The sequence below is a fragment of the Rissa tridactyla genome, chromosome 7, assembly GCF_028500815.1.
Source record: "Rissa tridactyla isolate bRisTri1 chromosome 7, bRisTri1.patW.cur.20221130, whole genome shotgun sequence".
Taxonomy (NCBI): Eukaryota; Metazoa; Chordata; class Aves; order Charadriiformes; family Laridae; genus Rissa; species Rissa tridactyla.
The window spans coordinates 48,388,384-48,409,933 of record NC_071472.1 but is presented as its reverse complement, the minus strand read 5'-3'; the positions used below and the strand labels follow the sequence as shown (position 1 = coordinate 48,409,933).

General features: G+C 39.0%; 1 protein-coding gene across 6 annotated transcripts in view; it reads left to right on the top strand.

The window, feature by feature from the left end:
* The window catches only part of NLK (nemo like kinase), a 67,343-nt gene that overhangs the window by 30,945 nt on the left and 14,848 nt on the right, over positions 1 to 21,550 (top strand). For all 6 annotated transcript variants that reach the window (XR_008467681.1, XM_054208738.1, XM_054208741.1 and 3 more), the window contains 6 exons: positions 1,995 to 2,124; positions 3,668 to 3,723; positions 12,506 to 12,612; positions 14,450 to 14,535; positions 15,421 to 15,630; positions 20,257 to 20,358. Coding sequence is in view for 5 of the 6 variants with exons in the window: in XM_054208738.1 (XP_054064713.1) it covers positions 1,995 to 2,124; positions 3,668 to 3,723; positions 12,506 to 12,612; positions 14,450 to 14,535; positions 15,421 to 15,630; positions 20,257 to 20,358 (691 nt within the window). In the remaining variant the exon portion in view is untranslated. The remainder of the gene's footprint in view (positions 1 to 1,994; positions 2,125 to 3,667; positions 3,724 to 12,505; positions 12,613 to 14,449; positions 14,536 to 15,420; positions 15,631 to 20,256; positions 20,359 to 21,550) is intronic.

The following is a 21,550-nucleotide window of genomic DNA, read 5'->3' as shown; positions in this document are numbered from 1 at the left end:
TGAATAAAATTGTGCAACTTTGTTTTTCTAGCAAAAATATATTTATTTAATTCCCAGGAATTAACAGCTTTTAAGTTTTGTTTTCCAGGTTAGAGGTTTGCTGGCTTGCCTTTTTTTTTTTTTTTTTTTTTTTTTTTTTTTTTTTTTTTTTTTTTTTTTTTTAAAAAAAAAAAACCCAAACCTGGTAAAAACTTGGCGAGGGCCAGAAATGCTGTCTCATAAAGAGAGAAAAATACTACTAATTAGCTGATCAGTGGTGCTTGACCTTGTGAGCAGTGGGAGCTCTCAGCTCATGCTGGGGTCAAATTTATATGAATTTGTGAGCCACTGCCTGGTACTGGCTCTGCTGGGTGTCATTTGGGATCTGCCTCTGCCATAACGGCCAGCCAGCCTGAAATGTTGCTTGCTAGTGGTGGCTAGAACCTTGTTGTGCAAATAGACTCGCTGGGGTTAACCCTCCGCTGGGAATGAAGTTCCTGTGCTGTGGGAGACGGGATTTCAGGCTGGCCAGTGGTGAGTGCCGGGTTGCATTAACAGTGGATTTTCTAGTTTTCAGAACAGTAGCTCTTCCGCATTTCATTCCCTTTCTTCCCAGTTCAGGCTAGAGGCAAAAGCAAAGGTCCTGGAGAAAACAGGAAACATATTGTGAATTAGAAGACCTTTTCTTATTCTCTTCAGCTCTGTGTTTCCCACCACAGAAACAGTCTGGTATCAACTTTCCCGAGTACCCCTCCGTATTTAAAATATAAATACGCAGTGGCGGGTAACAAGTGTTCTAGCCAAGTTGGGATAGTTCTCCTTTGACTCCAAACCACTAGTATCAGTGGCTGCTTCTGACTTTTTGGATTGATTGAATTGCTTTGTATTTTGAAGTCGGATGTGGTACTTGGAGATAAGGCAGATATTTGATTATCCTGTTCTAAGTTTTTATTTAGATACTTAACCAACATGGAGCCGAGGTAAAAGAAGGTGCCTTCCACGTTGTCTGTAGGAGAGTCACATGCTGGACAGAAAAGCCAGCAACTTTTAAAGGACAAATGTAGTCATCAGGATACATACCTGGATGTAGATTTTTATGTGGTTATGGCATTGCACCGAGAAGAAAGTTACTTTGGTCATCCCAATAAAAATATGCAGAAAAAAATTAAGGTTTCCTAACAACTGAAGATCTAGAAACCCTGTTTTGAAGTGAGGTTTGAGAAGCCTCACCTTAAAAACTGTGATTGGGAATTGAGGCACCATAATCTCCTTGCTCTAGTTTTATGGTTCTCATTATAAAATTCTATTTTCAGAATCTAATTACTTTAAATTAAAATACTTGCCATGTGCAAAGCACCTTATAATTTCTGAACTACTATACTTGCATCCCATAAGCTCTATGGGAGAAAGACAGGTATCATGTCTGTTTTACATGTGTGGAAAGTTAGATACCATGTGCTGTTGCTTCTCCAGATGTAAAGTGATTTAGTGACAGATCAAGTAAGTCTTACACTTGCCAGTGTTCTCTCAGAATGGGATTATTAAATTTTTTGCCCTCTTAGGAGGGGAAGAAGAAAGCAGTAGACCCAGCAAAATCCAATTTGTGTAACTCAGAAAACGTTTTACTCTTAATAATGTCTTTTTTGGGAGGTGAAGGAGATGTTTATCGTCACGTCCGCTCCTCGGCTCAAGGTGTTGATCTAACTTTGAGCTGCAGCGTGCGCCAGTGGCAGGCAGTGTATGCACTGATGTGTCCGGCCACTGAGCCACCACCGAGCCTGTCCGGGTGTGTGTATACATTCTCTAATCAACAAATGATCACCCTACCTTTAGTACAGCCTCTGCCGTAGAGTGCATAATGCCCTTTGCTTCGTACTTTTGTCCCTAGAAGTGTCTTCACATTGTTTTGACTCACCGTCTAAGTTGAGAATGATAAGAACTCTAAAATATTCTTTTCTGATTTAGAAAAATTGTCTAACAGTAGTATGTGATGTTCTAAATCTTTTATTCTGTAGGTCAGTAACAGATCCACGAGATGGAAAGAGAGTTGCACTCAAAAAGATGCCCAACGTCTTCCAAAATTTGGTCTCTTGTAAAAGGGTCTTCCGGGAGTTGAAGATGTTGTGTTTTTTTAAGCATGACAATGTAAGTAAATTCAAGTAATTTTGAAGTCTTTGATAAAACCTAATTGTAAAATGGAACTATCTATAAAAGGAGTCTTTTTTTTTTTCTTTTAAGTTATAGAATATCTAAAATGCTTTAAAAGCTCTGTAATTTTACAGTAATCAGATTTCCTGGAAACTCAGATATTACTGTTGCAAACACTATAAAAAATGAAATTATCAAGAATCTAAGGATATTCACAATTTCCCTTCCAAAATATTTGCAAATAGACAGGCAATACACTTCCACCTAATCTTATTTCAGGCTTTAGATAAATGTCAATCTGCACAAAGCTATGCCAGCTGGAGATGCTTTCACTTCCCAGCTAGTTCTTACTCCATCTTCTCTCCCCTCTGTGGGAGTTTATTGCTCTCAGCTCTTCTAGCAGAGGGGCTGTACAAGCACTCCCAAATTTGCTTTAGGTAAAATCAGCCAGGATAAGTTAAAATATTTTAAGAATTATTTGAATTGACCCATATGGTTGTCTGAAATGGATCAAAAAGTACTTACAGAAATGGTTCCACGAGAGGAGCTGGGGATGTGGTAACCTCTCCCATGGGTGAGCAGTAACGAGCGCGTTGGGAGTGCTATCTTCTCCTGGTGGGATGGGACCAGGAAGTGGGTATCTGCTTCAGAACCTTATTTCCTTGCCCTCCCTCCTGTTTTAAAGTTCACTTTTTTTTTTTTATCTGAGGGTATCGTATTCCAAGATTTTATTTGTGGTTAAGCCTTGGCTTTAGATAAGCGCTCTTGTTAGTGGGGCACAAAAGAGTTGACCTGCCTTGTGAGCTTGCACCAGGCTGCAGAGTCCACCACCACCACCAGCCCTTGGAAGATGGAGTCTGGGACAAGATTTCTTTTGAACTGGAACCTTAAACTGCTCCTCACCAGGGTCTACATTACGGAGATTTTACTGAGGACTATAAAATTAGATAAAAGCATCTCTGTAAGCAGTCAGAAGTTGAGCCTGATAACTGCTGAAGTTTGTGTACTTCACCTAATGGCCATAGATATTCCCAGGACAGGATCTAAAAAGACTACTCCAAGGTCACATTTTTTCCTGTGAAAGGATGTAAATTCTGTGCTGCTGCTTTTCTACCTTTTTGCTTTGCACAGAGCAGTGAGCTTCTGACTCAGAATGTGAACGACTTCGGGTTTTTTAATTCTACATGGAAGCAGTGTATTGCAAAACTCTTAAGATGAAAGGCACAACAAAGTGTAATATCTTTTGCTTTTGCATTTCTTTGCTAGAATTACTTCTTTCAGATATTTTATGGTTACATGTATTTTTTAAATAAACCAATTTTTATTGAGTAGACATAAATTTATGCTCTTAACCTAATACTTGAACAGCTGGGAAGAGTTTCTTGAAAAAAAAAAAAAAGACACATCCTTAGTGTACAGAATAACTGATTTGGTGGGCTATTAAATGCACGTATCTAGTGAGACAGAATATTGGTCTGACTGTCTTTTCGAAAGGGATTTGTTTTGGGGATAGGTCGTGATCTTGTGTGGTGTTTCCTAGGTACTCTCTGCCCTCGACATACTCCAGCCTCCACACATTGACTATTTTGAAGAAATGTATCCTAAATATAAAATAGAGCTTCTTAATTGAGGTAGGTGTAATTTTCATTAGCTTAGAAACTGCAAGTAGTTGGTGGAATCTATGAAATAGAACTGCAAAAACCACGAGCCTGTATCTGAACAGTTTTATTTAAAGAAGTGAATCTCTACTGTCAAGAACTCTTAGTTAATGTCAAGATTGGAGGCGAAAGGCTGCAGGATCGAAGAGGAAGCTTTGAATACATAAGAGCCAGTAAATGCAGGGCATTGTAGTATTTACCAACAGATACTGCTGTACTAATGGTGATTCCCCCAAATATTTTTTTGAAAACTATATCCAGTAATTAACTTCCTCTCAGCTATTAGTACGTTAAAATACTTTCTGGTGTTTTCAGAGAGTGCCACTCTCACATCCTTTGAAAGCATGACTTTTCAGAGCTGTTTCAGCAGCCTGGTTGGGTTGTGGCTTTCCTTGTTCAGCCTCTACGTTGATCAAGAGAAGGGATTTCACACAGATACGTGTGCTGTGTAAGGTGTCACTGATGGCAAAGGTACATGCTGTCTATGGGTAACTGTGTTATGAAATTGAATTTTAGTACATAACTTGACATGAGAATGTCATGTTTTGGTTTGTTTTGGTTTTTTCCTTTTTTCGGACTTCATTTGGATTATCTTCTGGTTTTGGGGTCGGGAATGTCTTAATTCTTAAATACTGAAAAGCCAGTCATTGAGCTGGCTGGGCTCTTACTGACTAGTTGGAAGAGTAGTTCTGTGGCTTAAAGCAGATTGTTTTACTACTTACTCTAGATTTTAAATTGCTAGAAATTACCTTACTGCAATGAGTTAAGTACTGATTTTCATAGTACAGAAAGTATCTAGAAATATTGTGAGATTTAGAACAAAAAACTATTTTAAATAGGGCTAATTCTGTTCTCTGCAGAGACTTTACAGACCAGGAATCACAATAAAGATTGTCTGCCTAGATGAATCCCACTGTCTGTTCTTCTCTTTATGCCATTTTAAAAATGTAACATGCCAAGATCCAATCTTTGAGAAGTTTTTAGCTAATTAAAAATTAACTCGATACTATTTTTTAACTTGGAAAATATTTGTTTATATTTTATTTTTGTGTGTGTAGGAAAAAAGCTTTTCACCAGACTCCTACCCATAACAGTTTTAAGATTATTTGCAGAGTTTTATACAACATGCTGTTAGAAACAAAATATCCTGTTAGACTTCACTAAAAGTGATATTTTAGAGAGGAGATAATCAAATATCCTAACACATTGACATTTCCATTATCAAATTAGCATTTCGGGACAGGGATCTGCCACGCAGCTTGGGTCGGCTAATAGACTTCTCTCTTTTCTGTGGAAAACCCCAAAAGCGAACACTGAAAATTAAACTCAGTGCTGAACTGTTGAATGCGAACACTTGAATCGTAGTATATTCAGTTACGTGTCGTCTCATTAAACTGCTGCTCCTTTTACAGCTTTAGTTGCAGTCTTTCAAGTTTATAAATCACAACCCAATTGTGCAAATAAAAACTTCCTCCCCAAACCAAATTGTTACCAAAATCTGCTTGTAAATCAGGCAGGGTATAATGAAATGTCTGTTAAAAGCTAAGTAAGCTGCCAGTCAATTTTCATCTAAAAACATATGCATATACATTCAGGAATATAAATAAAGTGTTCTGATTGAGGATTTGTGTTTATTTTCTGAAATCACATAGTTTTCATACAATCATAATTGGGACCTGAGAGCTTTTCCTGGTGTACCTGAGTGCATAGTAATAGTTTGGTTTAAAAAAATCAAAAACCCTTGTCCCACATCTGTCCACATGGTGTGTTCTGCTTCTCCTACAAGTAGCTTTATTATCTTGGTGTCAGTCTTCAGTGGAGCTGCTTGAGGTTTGCGTGCACCAGCTTACTCTTTTGGTTAGCCTTTGGAAGGTTGTTTTTTAAATTACTGATAGGTTTTAGCTGCTTTAGTATCACCCACTTTACCAGACAATTAATGGGCAGAAAATTCTTTATTTTTCTTTATTCTTTATTTTTCTTTATTTTTAGATAAACTGAACTTTGTGAAATGTGGTTTGATCTATTTATAATACCGTGAATTGACTGGTGGAGAAAGTAGGTGTATTTTAAACTCTGTGATTTTAACCAAAGGACAGCATGATTTACAGATTGGTTGAGAATACTGCTCTACTATACTAGGATTTTTTCATATGAATGTTAGATAAAGCTCTTAAATTTTGCTTTGCCATTTCTTTCATGTGAACAGCATATGAGTAGTCTTCAAGACCTGGAGTTTGGTTATTTGCACTAGTTCAGTGCCCTTGTTCTATAACGAGTCACATGAGCTATAAATCAGATCTAGGTTAAGGATTACTCCTTCCGTGTAATTGTATAATCAAGAATATCTAAATGGGATAAGTTTACTTTTATGAGCTGAGCTACTGCCGAGTTTTGTATATAAAACCAGAAATGTTAGTTTCCTTCATGGTTAACTCATTTTAAGTCATTCTGACTAGTATTTTATAGGGCTGTCTTTTTAAATTATTTTATTTTGTTTGAATTTCTTGACTCTAATATTGGTAATAGAAGACTATTTGCTTTGTAGTCTTCTTTCTCCTTTCTGTTGAAATTATTGCAGGAAGCGCACTTATGACCCTTAAATTCATTAGAAGAATGAATGAATAGGTGTTTCAATTTATATGCACATTTTTAATTGCATGTCCTTCTGCTTACTGTAGTGTAAGAAGAACAGATTCATTTTAAGAAGATCAGGTAACTATATTCCATATTTGGGGGACGTAGGTGTAAAAACTTCTTCTGTTGATCCACTGGTGTAGTTCCTAAAGATAGAATGACGTTCTGTTTTTACAGTGAGGTGTATTGATCAGTGATAAAAGTGTAACGAGATTGAGTTGGTACTGCTTGGTTTCCTTTATTCTTTCTAAGGAGTTGTAGTGTCCTTTGGGGGAAAATTAAAAAAAATAGTAAAAGAATGACTAAAATGATATGAATGATGTCTTGCAAATGAACTGGTAGAGTTAGTTTCAGTTATTCAGTGTCTCATAGGTACTAGTAAGAATTGCAAAGTGTCTTTTGTAAAGAGGACTCATCATAAAACTGACTTAAAATTTTGATGATAAACTAAAAGATTTCTTAGGAAACTAGTGATGAATAAAGGAATTTTAATCTAGTGAGATTTTTGTTTTAGAATGCAAATTCTTTGCAAACTCTTAGATTGAGATATAATTTCAATGTATAATGAGGTTTTAGATTGAAAATCTTTCTGAGCATTTAACATCTTACACAGGTATTGATATTTTTGCCGCTATCACCTAGTGCAAAAATGAATCACTAATGGCGCATATATTATTCTGGGTGTCTGTCTTGAGAATATAAATGAAAAAGAGGTGATTAGTGAGTTTTAGGTTTTATGTGTTTGTCATTAAGTTCATCATTAAGCTGAAGTTCAAGGATTAGTATAGTCCCTAAAAGGCTACGGGCTGCTGTTCTGCAGCTGGTGACACAACAGTTTCTATTGTTGGGTCAGGCAGAATTGTGACGTAGATTCTCACTAGATAGTAACGAGCACAGAATAGCTTGATGTACTTTTTGCAGGTAGTGAAAGCGCGGTGGTGTTATTGTCAAAGCAGTAAACTGCAGGAGAGAGAGTCCTAGACATCTGCTTGAATAGAGCGTCTGCCAAAATGCCTCTGTTCTCCTATAACACGAGGCTCTTTTGCCGTGGGTTAAAATTTTGATTTATTCAGCAGTGACTTTTTGGTACCTTTATTCTAGTATTTGCAAAATCTAGTTGGATAATATCGCCTGGAACAGAAAATGTTTTCCCTAGTATGCACTGATAGGAAATAATTTCTATCGAGAAGATGGTGTACACATGGGAAAATACCAGGGAGGTTTTAAAGTTGAATATCATGTATTGTTAGCAGTCATCTTTCAAGTAGAATCTGCTGGCAGTATGTGCCTGGCTGTCAACAATTCGGTAAAAATAGACTGAAGTTTTCTCCTTTGTCTCTTTAATTTTAAACCGTTTATAGGTACTCAATAAATTACCTTAATTCCTAATTTAAGGCTTCATTTTTGAACACCCTGAAATGACACGATGAGAGAAGGTTTTAAAGTGTTAACTTTGACTACGTACTCTTCACAGTGTGTTTGACATTTGGTGTTGCATTTTTAAAAAAATCTGTTTTAAAAGCTATTTGTAGAATAAATTATCATTAGTAGTTAGTAATTTGTCCACAGACTTACTGCTGATTAATCCACGTTCCCCCTTGCACTGTTTTGCTTTTTTCTACTCATGGAAGTATTTGATAATTTTACTGCATCCGTCTGTAAGCACTGTGAAATATCAGAGCAGTGATCTGCGAGAAGTGCTTTGTAGCACAAACGCATTTCCCGTTTGAACACCAAGTTCAGGTAACCTCAAGACCAAATACTTAAATAACCAAATGAAATTTTGAAACTAATGCTGAAGTAGTGGAGTTTATTTTTGTACTGTGCAGCCTGTGCCCTGCGTACCTCCGGGGAATGGCTCACCGTCCCGCGTCAGACTCGTGTTTTCCTGGCACCGGGGAAGCCGTACGTCCTGCTGCTGCTAGCCACAGCGCACAGCCAGGAGAACGTGTCACCACAAGCCTGGACACAGTCTGGCAGGTGCGATACGCCAGACGTATTCGGCTCTCCCAAACAGAGCTTCCGCAGCATTCAGGCTTTGTTTTACAAATACCTAGATACAGTTATTTAGATAGGAATTTAGTGATTTTATTGTACCTAGTACAAAATATGGTGCTACTAAACTGCAGGTGATTAATACCAATGCCATTAACTCCGAGGCGACTGATGAGATGGTGCTTCTATGGAAGGCTGCCGGCTCCGGCTCCTCATGAGTTTTGAAGCTGGGCAGGAGTGGGGAGGTGGGAGCTGCTGCTTCACCGAAGCGCTTCTCTCGTCGTACCCCAGCTCAGTTAGGTTGAAAGGCTGAATTTTCTCTGTATCAGGAACTCATCAAGAGCTTTGATGCCCTTACCTTACACAGAAGTAAGATTCAGATGGAGTTTCAGTATTTTCTTCCTGGTATGAAAAACCGTCGTCTTTATTTTTTTCCCCTGACTCCAAACCCGCCTCCCTCCAAAGAGCTTCTGCTGTCGCTCCTCTGTGCTCTTCGACACGTGCCATAGGTTGCCATGTCTACATTGCATAATTAGAGCTGACTTGATGGCAAAGATATCAGTAATTTCACCTATAACAGAAAAGTCAGCAAATTTTAAGCATAAAAAAATATTTAGACAGGCATTAGATATTTTTTAATAATTGTTGCGCTGTTTTTTACATAGACCGGGTCTTTTTTTTCATGTTTTGGGTATTGATGCGAAATGAGGATGTTATAGAAATATTTCTACTAGGAAGTTATTAAGTCTGCAAAGAGTTAGAAGAGAACAGAAGTGGCATCACAAGCTAAGCTTGGCATGATCCTAATGAAAAAACAAGTATAACTAAAGTATTCTAAAATAGGAGAGAACCCCTTGTCCATCTTTTATAGAAAATCCTGAAATATACTAGGAAGAGTTTTGTTTTGTTTTGTTTTGTTTTAAAAAAAGCATGTTTCTTACAGTATCATGCAGATAAACACCTCCACTCCACTGTTAGAAAAATAGTTTATAGAATTGAGTTTTGAGGTATGCAGAGACCTAATAAAGACGGATCCAAGTCGTTATGAGAATACCACATCACAGAGTGCACTTTATTCCTTTTTAAAATTTGCCTGTCACTTTGTAAAATTTCCCAACTCAGCGGGTCTCCCAGTCAACAGAGTAAGTGAAGTTCTTTTGTGCCGTGCATTTGCCTTGATAATTATTCTGAAGCAAATTGGTACATTTGTAGTTCTAATTTTATACAGCTACTTAACTAATTACTGCTGTCAGGAGCAATTTTTATCCGGTAGTAACGTTCAGCTTAGCTGCGTGTTACAGCTCCAGTGACCACCTCATAGCCAGCGTATTTTATGGTTCGACTTAAAACAGAGAACTGCAGGTACCTGTTTGAATAGTTGATTGAAATCCCACGGGGGTTTTGTGGTTTGTTTTGGCTGAACACTTGTAGTTCTGGCCGGAGTGAAGTCATTGACCCACTTCGGTACCAGCTGTTTAAGACGCTGCCACGTTTGTAAAAGGCAGGAACATGAAGCAAGTGCTGCTTTCGCTCGTGTTTAGAGACCCTCATTAAATTATCTAGAGACAATAATCAGATAGCTGCCGTTCAAGTTAATGGCACCTCTGAGCCCCTGTCAAGAGAGCTTTATTTAATGCGCAACAGACCTGGAGTGGTGCAGGTGCCATTTCAGGCCCTCATTTAATTTAAGCTGCTTTAGTTGGCATGGCAACTAGTTGAGACATCTGGGAGACATTATGCTCGGGATTGAGATTTAGGAGGATTTGTGGCGTAGCAAAACAGGAATCTTATCATAATAAAGTGCAGAGTAATGCTTTTGGATTTTTTTAATATTTTACATTAAAAATGAAATGTAAAGATTTGTTGCAGCCATAAGGTAAAAAACAAATTTTAAAAGGCTGGTATAAATATTTAAGAGGGCCTTTGCAAAAGGCACGGAAAAATTAGAGGACTAGAAATTACGGTGCTGCGGGGTTGGTTTTTTTCTTTATGAATTCTTTATGAATACAATTCTAATTTGAGGTCTTTTTGGTCAAAAAGTTGGCAATACTTAATTTATAAAATTAATTTCTGTGTGGCGTGCTGATGGCAGATGAAGAGTTTGGCTGCTAGGGATTTGGCCAGGTAGGGTTCGCAGAGCAACAGATGGAAGGAGAACATTGATTAGGTAAAGAAGAAAGAAAACATAAGTTTTCTCTAGATCGTTCTAAGTGCAACTTGACCTGTGCTGATTAGTTGGTGGTAACGGTAAGAATGAGTAAAAGTTTCTGCTGAAGCTGACTTGCTTACTGTGTTACAGAGAGAGAATTTTCTTAACTGAAGTCAGGGTTTGCGTGTTATATTTTGGACTTGATGGGTTGCAGAGCTGGTTCTAAGGAGCATGGACCCAACTGCTGGGCTCCTGCAGCATCGCGGTGAGGTTTCACGGGCAGCTCAGCTCCTGCAGGTCCCAGCAGATGGTGGTTGGTGGGCTGGGGAGCTGAGAGCTGGTGCCTGCTCTGCCCTGGACTGAATGGACCTGCTGCACCAAGCGAGGCGCAAGATGGGGGCCCAGGAGATGCGGTTTTATTTCGAACCCTCTCCTTGATCTTTTGTGTGACCTTGGCAGCGGGTAAAACCTCCCTGCCGCGGTTCTGTCTGCTCGGGAGGTGCAGGGCTTGGTGGGGCTGGCCGTGCTGGGTGGTAACAGCCCACACCATGCTGGGAAGTGGAAGTTCAGTTAACATAGGGCTACCGTGTTCTACGCTCTTCAGCCACAAATGTAGTTATAGCAGGGATTTTCTTTTTTGTTTCAAATATGACTGGTAAAGGTAACTTTGAAAGCAGTAATGTTTCTTAATTATCTTATGAAGCTTATTTGATGTGAAAGTTGAAAATTCTCAGTATTGCAAGTTCAGTCCTTGAAAGTTGAGGTGCTGCAGTTTTGGTTTAAAGTCTTGTTCTGAACCGCAGCTCCAAAATCAGAAGTTACTGGTGGTGCTCGTGAATGAGGCAGAGCAGAGGCAGCGTCTCTGCCGCCCGACGGCTCTTCAGCGCTGGCCGCAGCACAAGCGTCTGCCACCACCTGCCCTCAGCAGCCCACGGGCGCATCCGTCTGTCCTACCTCAGAATTTATCCTAATGACTTTTGCATGTGTTTTATTACTGTAACATACTCAGGAAGCTGACGCTATGATACTGAGTTTGTGGGCTGAGGTGTGCTGCTTCTCTCTTCTATGTTTCTCCATTTTTGAAACATTAGAGTTTTAGGATTTTTAGTGCTTCCTGAGTAAACACAACACCCTTCTTAATCTGCATTTTAGTGTAAGCCAGAGCACATACAGGTCTCTGTATCTTCAGGTGTTTGTGTAAATTCTCAGTGAGCGTGACTGTTGCTGTGTTGTGTGTGTGTGAGAGTGTGTGAAATAGTGGTTTCTATTTGGGTTTTGTTTTGTTTTTTTTTTTTTTTTTTTAGTTTTTCCTCCAGATAGAAGTTTGGGTTTTTTTTTCTTTTTCTTCTGCTGTTACAACTTGAAGAGGTTTGGTGACTGGGATTTGTATGGCTGTGTATACGATGCTTGAGAAGGTAAAACAGAGGGTACTGGGTAGGTTTAGGGAAGCCCATGTATTTCTGAAGGTCTGCATTACTGCTGGCGTAGCAGCCTGCGGGTACTTGGGCACCCACTGTCAGGGGCTTGCACTTGCCAGTTTATCTGGTTAAACCATGTTGACGTATGTCCACTGTGAAGATGCTACTTTAGTTGCTTGTAATCTGTGATTTACCGATCTTCGGGAAAAATTTAAAGGTTTCAAGATGTCATTAATTATATTAAAATTTTATTTTGTTTTCTGAGTCGTAATTTGACTTTGGAATAATTTTGTAATAACTATCTTAATGCAAATGCTACTTTATTGAGTAATCTGTTTTCTTTCACAACCCTTTTTTAATTTTCATTCTTGTAAGAGTCTGGAGACTTGACGTCTGTGAAGAAGCTTTATTCTTTTTTCACTCAGTAGCTCTGACCTCTAAGAGCTCAGATTCACAGGAGTTAGAGTAAATGTTTCAAGAGATGTGCTGGACTTTCTGCTTTTGCCTTAACTAATAAATTGAAGATATGTTGTCACTGAATTGATGCAGAGTGACCTCCATAAGATTATCGTCTCTCCTCAGCCACTCAGCTCGGATCATGTCAAAGTTTTTCTTTACCAGATTTTAAGAGGTAATTTTTCTTCTTTTAAAATTAATGAAAATTATGTAGTAGTTTAATTTTTTTCCCTGTGTTTCTTAATGTATATTCTCAATGCATCCTCATCTGGAATAAGTTTCCTGTGGAAACTTGTTCTTTTTATTTCATATTATGAATAAACAGCAAACATTAATTCTAAGAATATGGCAGCCCTGCTACCTTCCATCGTAGTCATGGGTAAAGATGGCAAGACTTACACTTCAGCTGCAAAGGCTTTTTTAATGGCCCGTGAGAGTTTTAAGGTGGGGGTGTGTGTCTGAACAGTTCTCTGATGCTTTTTGACTCAGAGTACAGAAGTCACACCTAGACTGAGCCAAACTGTAAATATATGTAACTAGATCTGCTTCAGGTATTCTGGAGAACAGTCTCGTTTAAATTGTTATGGAACAGTCCACTAAGGTTTGATTTTTACCTAAAACAATTTACCATAATACTAATTTTAAACTTGATTTATTTTTTTTAGTCCATTTAGAAACTTTTATCCAAGAAATGAGATTATTGTGCTTATCTTTTGAACATCTGATCAGTGTTAGTCCAACATCTGATCAATTGCTTTTACATTGGCTTTATTTGAGTGTTTTCACGGGAATAAGCTGAAAGCAAACAGTCAGTTTTATCTGGTGGTAAATGAATAGTAGATTGTATTCATAAAAAGCAGAGCAAAGAAATGTAAACTATGTTGAGAATTAGTCCCAGGTACCTGTTGCGCTAGAGAAGAGGCATTTCCTTTGTGACGTCCCCAAGGACAGAAGGCGTTTGTGCCTCTGTGATCGCTGGTTTGGTGTCTGGGGGAGCACTGTCCAAGCGGCAATGCGCAACTGCCAGTTAAGGTTTGTCTGGGAGTGACTTGAATTCTCGTCCCATTTGCCCAGGCATTTGAGCTGAGAGCTTAGTGTTCCCCAGTTTAATGCTATTATTTATTTTTGCTCTAGCAGACCTCTAGCTGACCCTCCTTGAATTATAGGCATTTTTCCGTTTTCCATGCTGTGGCTACTCCTGTAGTTCACGTGCATAAACAGCGTCACCTTGGTATCCTTTCTGCCACTCTGCTTTCTAATGGGGTGCTTTCTGCATTGCTTTCCTTTTCTTAAAAAGATCAGAATTACAGCTTCAGGGGCTGTGAAAGCACGCAGGAAGCATAGGTTATCTTTCTTTCCTAACCACCTAAATGATAGAAACATCCCCAACGGCTGTGTCAGATGTCCTCAGTTCATTCCTTCTCTAGCTTTGAATTTTTGCACTAATAAAGTTAGTGCGGGGCTTTACTGTCATTTGGGCCTGTATTCTCTTAGCCTTGCTTTACATTATCTGCTGCTGGCTTAGGAGGTTTTGCTTTGAAAAAAGTTATTTAAAAATATATATATGCAGATTGGCTTGGGTTTAATCTGAGTTTATTTCTAAAGTGCAGCTGTGACCTAGGAAATAGTTAAGTCAAATTTTAGTGCTGTGGAAGTTAAAATTGTTAGTGGGAAACAGAGCAGTAAGAGCTACATGTCAATATTCCAGTGTTGTGATTAGCAGAGTATCCATGTCATAACCAGTGAGATGCTGTTTTGGTTTGGGTTTGTTTGTTTTTTAAAAAAAATGCTTAAGTTACTTGCTCTGTCTAGTTTGTATACTCCAAAAGTTTTATCCTTTCATTGAGTGACTGAGTGTATACTAGAGACGGGGAGTTAGTCGTAGAAAAAATGAGCCAATGGCAAAGTCTTTGCTGATCTGGAGTTGTGAGACCTTCCAGGAAAATGTTGTCACCTTAAAATTCTTTTAAAAGGAAAAAAGGTATTTATTTTAATTTCATTTAATATTTCAGGTCTGAAATATCTACATTCTGCTGGCATTTTACATCGAGACATTAAACCAGGGAACCTACTTGTGAACAGCAACTGTGTTCTTAAGGTGCTACTTAAATTTATTGAAAATGTACATATGTATATGCTGTTCATTATAAATCAGTTGTTATTTTTTTAAACAAAGCATTTAATATTAACACTTTTCCTGAAAGTCATTTTAAAAGACAAAAATCCCACAGGTTCTTTAAAAATTATAAATGAAACCGATGTCTTCCTTTCCCCTTTCCTCCTTCCCTCTCCCCAAATCTGGACGCGGATGGAGCTGGCTCTTTGGTTTGACCAGGGGGTGTCCCATGCCCCCACCGCTGGGAAGGGAGACAGCTCCCTGGCCCCGAAGTCTGCCATTAACTCCTTAGGCGTAGGAAATTTTGGAAGGCTTGGGCATGTTGTACAGCTGTGCCAAATGTCACAAAAATGAGTTTTGTTTACACTGATTTGCTAAGCATTCTAAATGTGAAAATTTCTGTCTGTTTTCTTAACCCTTCTGGTTCAAGACATTTTAAAAAAATTCTCAAAGCCGAAGTGAGTAGAAGCTGAATCTTTCTGTAGCGTTTCCAGGCATGGCATGAACTTATCTGTTTTGGGGTGAAATCTGCTTTGGGGTGAAATATTCTGTACTCAGAGGTTGGCAATACGTATTATTTTTTTTTAGTGTAAAGTTGTTTACTCTCTTAGATTATAAATATTGTAATGCCAACTAAAAATGAACTGTGATTTCAAATAAAATTATAGGAAATTTAAATGGATGTGGAATGAAGTAGCATAATTTCTTCCTATTTCCCTCTCCCTTTGCTTATGCAGTTACAGCAGATTATCTGAATTATTTAAATGCTGGTTTGGAATTTCCTGCTTCATTACCAGAAGGTTACCTATTTGAAATGCATTAAGTGTTTTGGTTATTTTAATTTTTTTATTTACCTTCTCAATTTAGATTTGTGATTTTGGATTGGCCAGGGTGGAAGAATTAGATGAATCTCGTCACATGACTCAGGAAGTTGTCACTCAGTATTACCGAGCTCCAGAAATCCTGATGGGCAGCCGTCACTACAGCAATGCTATTGACATCTGGTCTGTAGGCTGTATCTTTGCAGAATTACTTGGGCGAAGAATATTGTTTCAGGCACAGAGTCCCATACAGCAGGTATAATTAAATTTCCCTTTAAAATTTTTTCTACTGCGTAATTTCATGGAATCAGTTACACGGATGCGTTTTGAACCTCAAACTTGCTTTTGTTTCGCTTGGTTTACACACAGGCAAAAAACCAAGGTGCTTTGAAACACTGAAACGATAACTTCCAGACAGTATTAAAAGTAGTGGTTATTAACGTTAGCCTTTGAAATGTGTAATTTTTTTGTAATCCCCTGTAATCTGCTGCGGTACCAAAGCTTGCTGTAGCATTTTATTGAGATATAAGGTAAAGGTGATATAACTGGGATCAAGCTTTTTGTAACAACTAATACGAGAAAGTTTTCTGTCTATATGGAACTGTATTGGCACTTGAACTATTTAAACTGCCAATTAGCAGTATTGCTCAGACTGCTTCAATTCAGTAATGGTCAAGTGGGTAAGAAGGTATTGAATGCTTTTCTATGTCATACAGCTGTGGCTAGGTATAAAAACACGAGATGCACCAGAATCCTTCATCACCATTCCGACTGCAAGCAAACTAATATAGTATAAATATATCTCTAATAATTTTGAAGTGCTATTTTTACAGTATATAGAAAATAATGTCTGCAGCAAGATATTAGAGATGGATGCATTTATACTTCTATCTAAGAGAAGGAACAAGATGTGCTGGCATAAAAATGTTTATCTTCAGTGTTGTTACTATTCAGCTGTAGATTAGAAACTACGTACGTTAAAATTGTGAGATCATGTGTATTGATTGACAAGAAGTAAAAACACATTCCAAACTTTTGTTAAAGGTGGCATTCCAAACTCTGTACTTCTCTTGTTTGTTTATAGACGTAGCTTTTTCACGGGTTTGAGAGACATGTACATTAGCATGCTGTTTTCAACATTCATATGTTTAAAATGTTGTTGTGTTCTGTATATATTTTTTTCAATGCTGTGTCCTGTCTAGTGGTTCCTCTCATGTCACTGCAGTAGCATTCCCAAGGAGGGACTTGCTGGTCACTCTAGGCAGCACTGATACCTTGTCTGAGCACAAAAACGCGTCCTCTTCCCAAAATACACCCCTCCTGCCCTTGTGCAGAGACTGCTCGGGGAAAAGCAGTAATGTAATCAGAACTGCTAGTTACACTGACAGCTGTTCTGTTGAAGCCTCAAAAATATTTAAAATCTCCTGATTTTCTAATCTTTGGTCTTTTGCTACACTGAAGCTAAACATATGTGGGATTTTAATAGCCTTGGCTATCCTTCTTGAAATTTAAAGTGCAAAGACATCCATCAGATGAATCTAGACTAGCATTATGGGGTTGGGTTTTCTGGGTGTGTTCATTTTATTTGTTTGAAAAGTTGTATAAAGTTGTGTAAGAGTTCCTAGATCTTTTATAATCCCTGTGCAGTGGAACGGGTTAAGAAGTTACCACCATATATATATATATATTTCAATTATGTTCTGAGACATTCAGTGCTCTGCGAAGGTGGGCAGCATGTGGAAGTGCCTGGGGGTAGTCAGTGTTAGGTCTGTCCTTACGCCCGCGCCGTGCCGCTCGGTGCAGCCCGTGCCCGAGGCTGGCTGTCCCGTCCACTGTGGGGTTGGCCAGGCCAGAGCAACTCTGAAGGCAGGTAGCCATCATCGGGCTGAAGTTCTCCTGGGAAAAAACAGGGAGGAGATCATTTTAAAACTGACTGTACTGGGATTTTTAACTCAAATCTCTGATCAAGAAAGTGAACAAAGCTTTACATTATAAACCAGATTGAAACTGGTGATTTTGTTATTTTAAACTTCGGATAGTATCATGCTGAAAGTGATGAGCATACCTAATTTGCTTGCTCAAGTTACAATAGCTAACTTTTGATAAGGGTTTTGTGGAATTTCTTACAAGTGTAAGAAATGAGATAATCTAGACTGATGCTTAGAAACACTTTCAAATACAGTATTTCATAACACCTCGTATTTTTGCTTTTTACTGATACTATTTAGAATAGTCAGCATTTTTGTCTAATACAATCTTTCTATTTCTGTTTAAAAATGCATTTTTAAAGGTGCAAATACAAGTTATTTTTAGCTATATGTCCTGAAACATTTAATACATCTAATTTTATCTCTTAGTGCATCTGTAGTGCAGGAAGGGTGATCTCTGACTTTCTACCCGTCCGTGGGAGCAGATGCCTCTCTGTGCCTGCTTTAAAGCCGAGTCTGCACACTGGTTTGTAAAAGACGGGTTACGGTGTGCTAAGTTTTAACCACCTTCCGAGGTTAGCCAGTTCCTCTAGTCTGATTTTGCTGATTATTATTTAATCCTCCTTGAAGATAACTGGTCACATGCCTGAGGCGGTGAGCGGAATCCCTTTGGGAGGGTGAGTGTGAGGAGGACAGGGATGCGGGCAGACACAGACAGCCTGGGCGGCCGCTGTGGCCATGTCACGTACGGGCTGCGTCCCGGGAGAGACCTCAGACGCCGGCACGCGTGGACGTTCGCTCTGTCACACGTAACCCTGGGCACCGCTTTATATTTCCGACCTCGGCAGAGCTCACCGGGGCCGTGCACGGCAGCGGGAGGGGATACGCAGAGCAAGGCGGTCGGTGCTGAGGGCTGACACCCCCCTTTCCCATGACTCAGAGGGGGCCGGTGCTGGTTGCCCACTGGCAACCTTGAGATCTTCTCATGAGATGCATACCTAGTTGGTTTTAGCTAAAAGGAGCCCAGTGCCGCGCTCCCCTCCGTGCAAAGCAGGGCCCAGACAGCGGCAGCAGCTGGGGGGCTGGCTTGGAAAGGGCACTTCTGACCCCAAAATACTAACACAAGAATGGAGAGGCACTGTATATACCCAAAGGACTTGAAATTCACGCAACTGAGGTCAGCTGAATTAAAAATTAATGTTTTGTAACATTTTTTTCTATTTTTACACTAAAATTTCAAAATATATTTTGTAATATTTTAGAAAAATATATTTAAAGACTGATAACATGCATTTAGCTAAATGAAATCAGACCTCTTACCAAAACTCTTCCGTGAGTGGATTGGAAATGTATGGGCTAAGACAAGAGAATTTATATCTTGAGAGGTGTTAAACGTGAACTTTCAGGAGATCGCTATGGAAATTGTTTTCAGTGTTTTTTCTTGTAACCATTAGAATAAAGTGTGTGTATTTATATCCGTGTCTATATATATATATAGGTATAAACATATATTAACATATCATTGCTGTGTGCTTCAGGGGTAGTTGGCTGAAAAATACAGGTGTTGATGCAGTCTGCATTCCCTGATACGCTGGTGTAATTTATTACGTTACTTTTTCTATTTTGTAAATACATTGACCTTTTATTATATAAGCTCCATGTGTCTATTTCTCAATTACATATTTTCCACATCTGAAAACCCCAAGGTTTAGGATTTTTTTTTTTCCCTCTCTAGTTTCACACTTCCTTAGGAAGGGAGGTCGTTTGCTGCCGCTGCTCTATGGAGTTGTGCCACCCTGGCGGTGCGGTGCCGAGGCAAACGGGAGCCCACGCGTCCAGCGCGAGTGACACCGGGCATAGCCAGAGCGGGGGTGCTGCGGGAGAGGGGGGCTCTCAGCCCCGGCTGAAGAGCGGCACAGCGTGGGGTGCCACCAGCAGCCCCAGCTTGCAGGGTTGTGCCACCGGTCCGAGGGCGACTTTCATGCGTACGAGGCCTGTGAATGATGAGAACGGGCTTATTCTCAGAGGAGAGCTCTGCGGCCGCTGGTTAGCACGGGCAGATGCTGGTCACGAGGGAACCTTGGAACTGATCTCACCTTGGAACCCGGGAACTGATCTTACCGCTGGCAGACCTGTTTTGGGGGGGATTTTTGGGTTTTTTGCTTGACTTATATGCAGTTTTTTGTTTGTTTTTATTCACTAAAGGAATATACACACACACTTTTGTAGAAATCAGGTGAAAGCTTGCCTGTTGCTTTCCAAAATGACAAAGGTGAATGAAATGTCATTTCATTTGAGTCCAGTTTTTTAAACACAGCATCATTGTTGCTCTTTTTTAGGTACCTTTTCTTTTCCTTATAACCAGCACCACTCCTTTCTCTTCCTCTGGTGCTGCACAGAATATTTTTTAAACTTTTCTTCTCATATATAGGAACTCTTTATATAGTATGTTTGTACTAAAGTTCTGAGGGTTTTTTCCCCACTTTCTGTAGTTATTCCTGTTGATAGCAAAATATTTTGTGTAAAGTAGTAGTTGACCTGGTTTTTTTGGTGTAATTTTGTGTGGTATATTGGTATGTAATGCTGACGTTCAGTTGAGAATATTTGGGGTTTAGAATGAATAACACACCATTAACAGTACTTAACAATTTTCTTAATGAGGTAAAATTGACTTTTAAATTGCAATAAAATATTTTACTAAACCTGTAAACAAAAAAACCTCCCAGACTTGAAAATCAGCTTCTGTTAGGGCTATTTCAGTGAAATTACAAATGTTTGTGTTTGCTATCTACTATATGTATACGTTAATATTTGTAATTTACTATCTGTAAAATAGTGGTTTTGAACTGATTCGTACCTTAAATGTGATTTGCGTTAGCTTAAGAATCTGCTGTCATAGTGAAATATATAAATATATGTCTAGGATCTCAAATGTGTGTGTTCTGTCCCTCCAGCTGGATTTGATCACAGACCTGCTGGGAACCCCGTCGCTGGAAGCAATGAGGACGGCATGTGAAGGCGCCAAGGCACATATACTCAGGGGTCCTCATAAACAGGTAGAGCTGGAGATTACTGGCCTTTTTTTATATATGGTCAATCCAATCCTTCCCTCAGCCCCCGTAAGTGAGGATTTCCGCTGTGCGGGATACTACCGTAGCATCGTCGCAGTGTTTCACATCTTGATTAAATTCTCCTGGCACGTTTGTTCTGAAATACTTTGGATATTTAATCTCAGAGCGGGGTTAGGTTTACCAAAGGTGGTTGTGGTGTTGCAGTGTTAACGGAGTAGTTATTCCAACTACTATTGAGACAAGGTGGTTTTTCACTAGTAAAGTGCATTTCTGGCTTCTGTCTTATATGTATTGTTTGACTTGACGATACAGGTGAAAGTCTCCTTTTTTTGAAGTGACAGCGTCTTGATAGCTATTTTGAATGAAGATGTTAAATTTAAGTGATAATATTGGCGAGAGACGTAAATTAAAATCGACAGGATAGTTCTGAAAGCCCCGGAGGGACTCCAGTACTGACAGCATCGAGAGCGTTCAAAGTAGAAATCGCCCGTTACCCAGGTCCGTCAGCAGAACAGTCCAGCAGCCCATCACCAAAGAGTCCCTCACCCATCCCTGCTGTGACCTGAGCTGTCTCGAAAAGGCTGAGAAAAACTGATACAGCATTCAACACAAATGAAGTAAAGTTAATTAAAAAAAAAAAAAAAGAACCAGAGAAAAAAGGCAGGATGATGTCATTATGCTGACTGGACAAGAAAAAGGGCAAATGAAATGTAGTGTTAATAGATACAAAGAAATGCTTATGCGGGAATCCACTGTGCAGTAATAAAGCAGTTTGTCCATCCAATATCGTCATTTTTATGATTGTTAGATAGTAAAAATTAACAAAATTAATAACCTATACATGTTAATACGTCAGATCTTTCCAGTAGTTAAGCTTGCATCTTTATTTTCTGCATGTTGAAGTAATTTCTCAAATGTCTACTCACCACAATACTAGTTACCATAGAAATGAGCACTGGATGTATATTCAGCTATATTATTATCATGGGGGAGTTCTGCCTCCTTGGCGCTTTTGATTCACTACATCAACTTGTCTCTATTCCATTTTATGACAGCCTTTTTTTTTTTTTTCTTTCAACGTTAATAATAGGAGGATTTCCTTAAGACTTTCTCTACCAGTTTTAAAAGAAATCAAGTCTGTTTTTTTACTATTGCGTGCTAGAAGAGTTGTAACTCT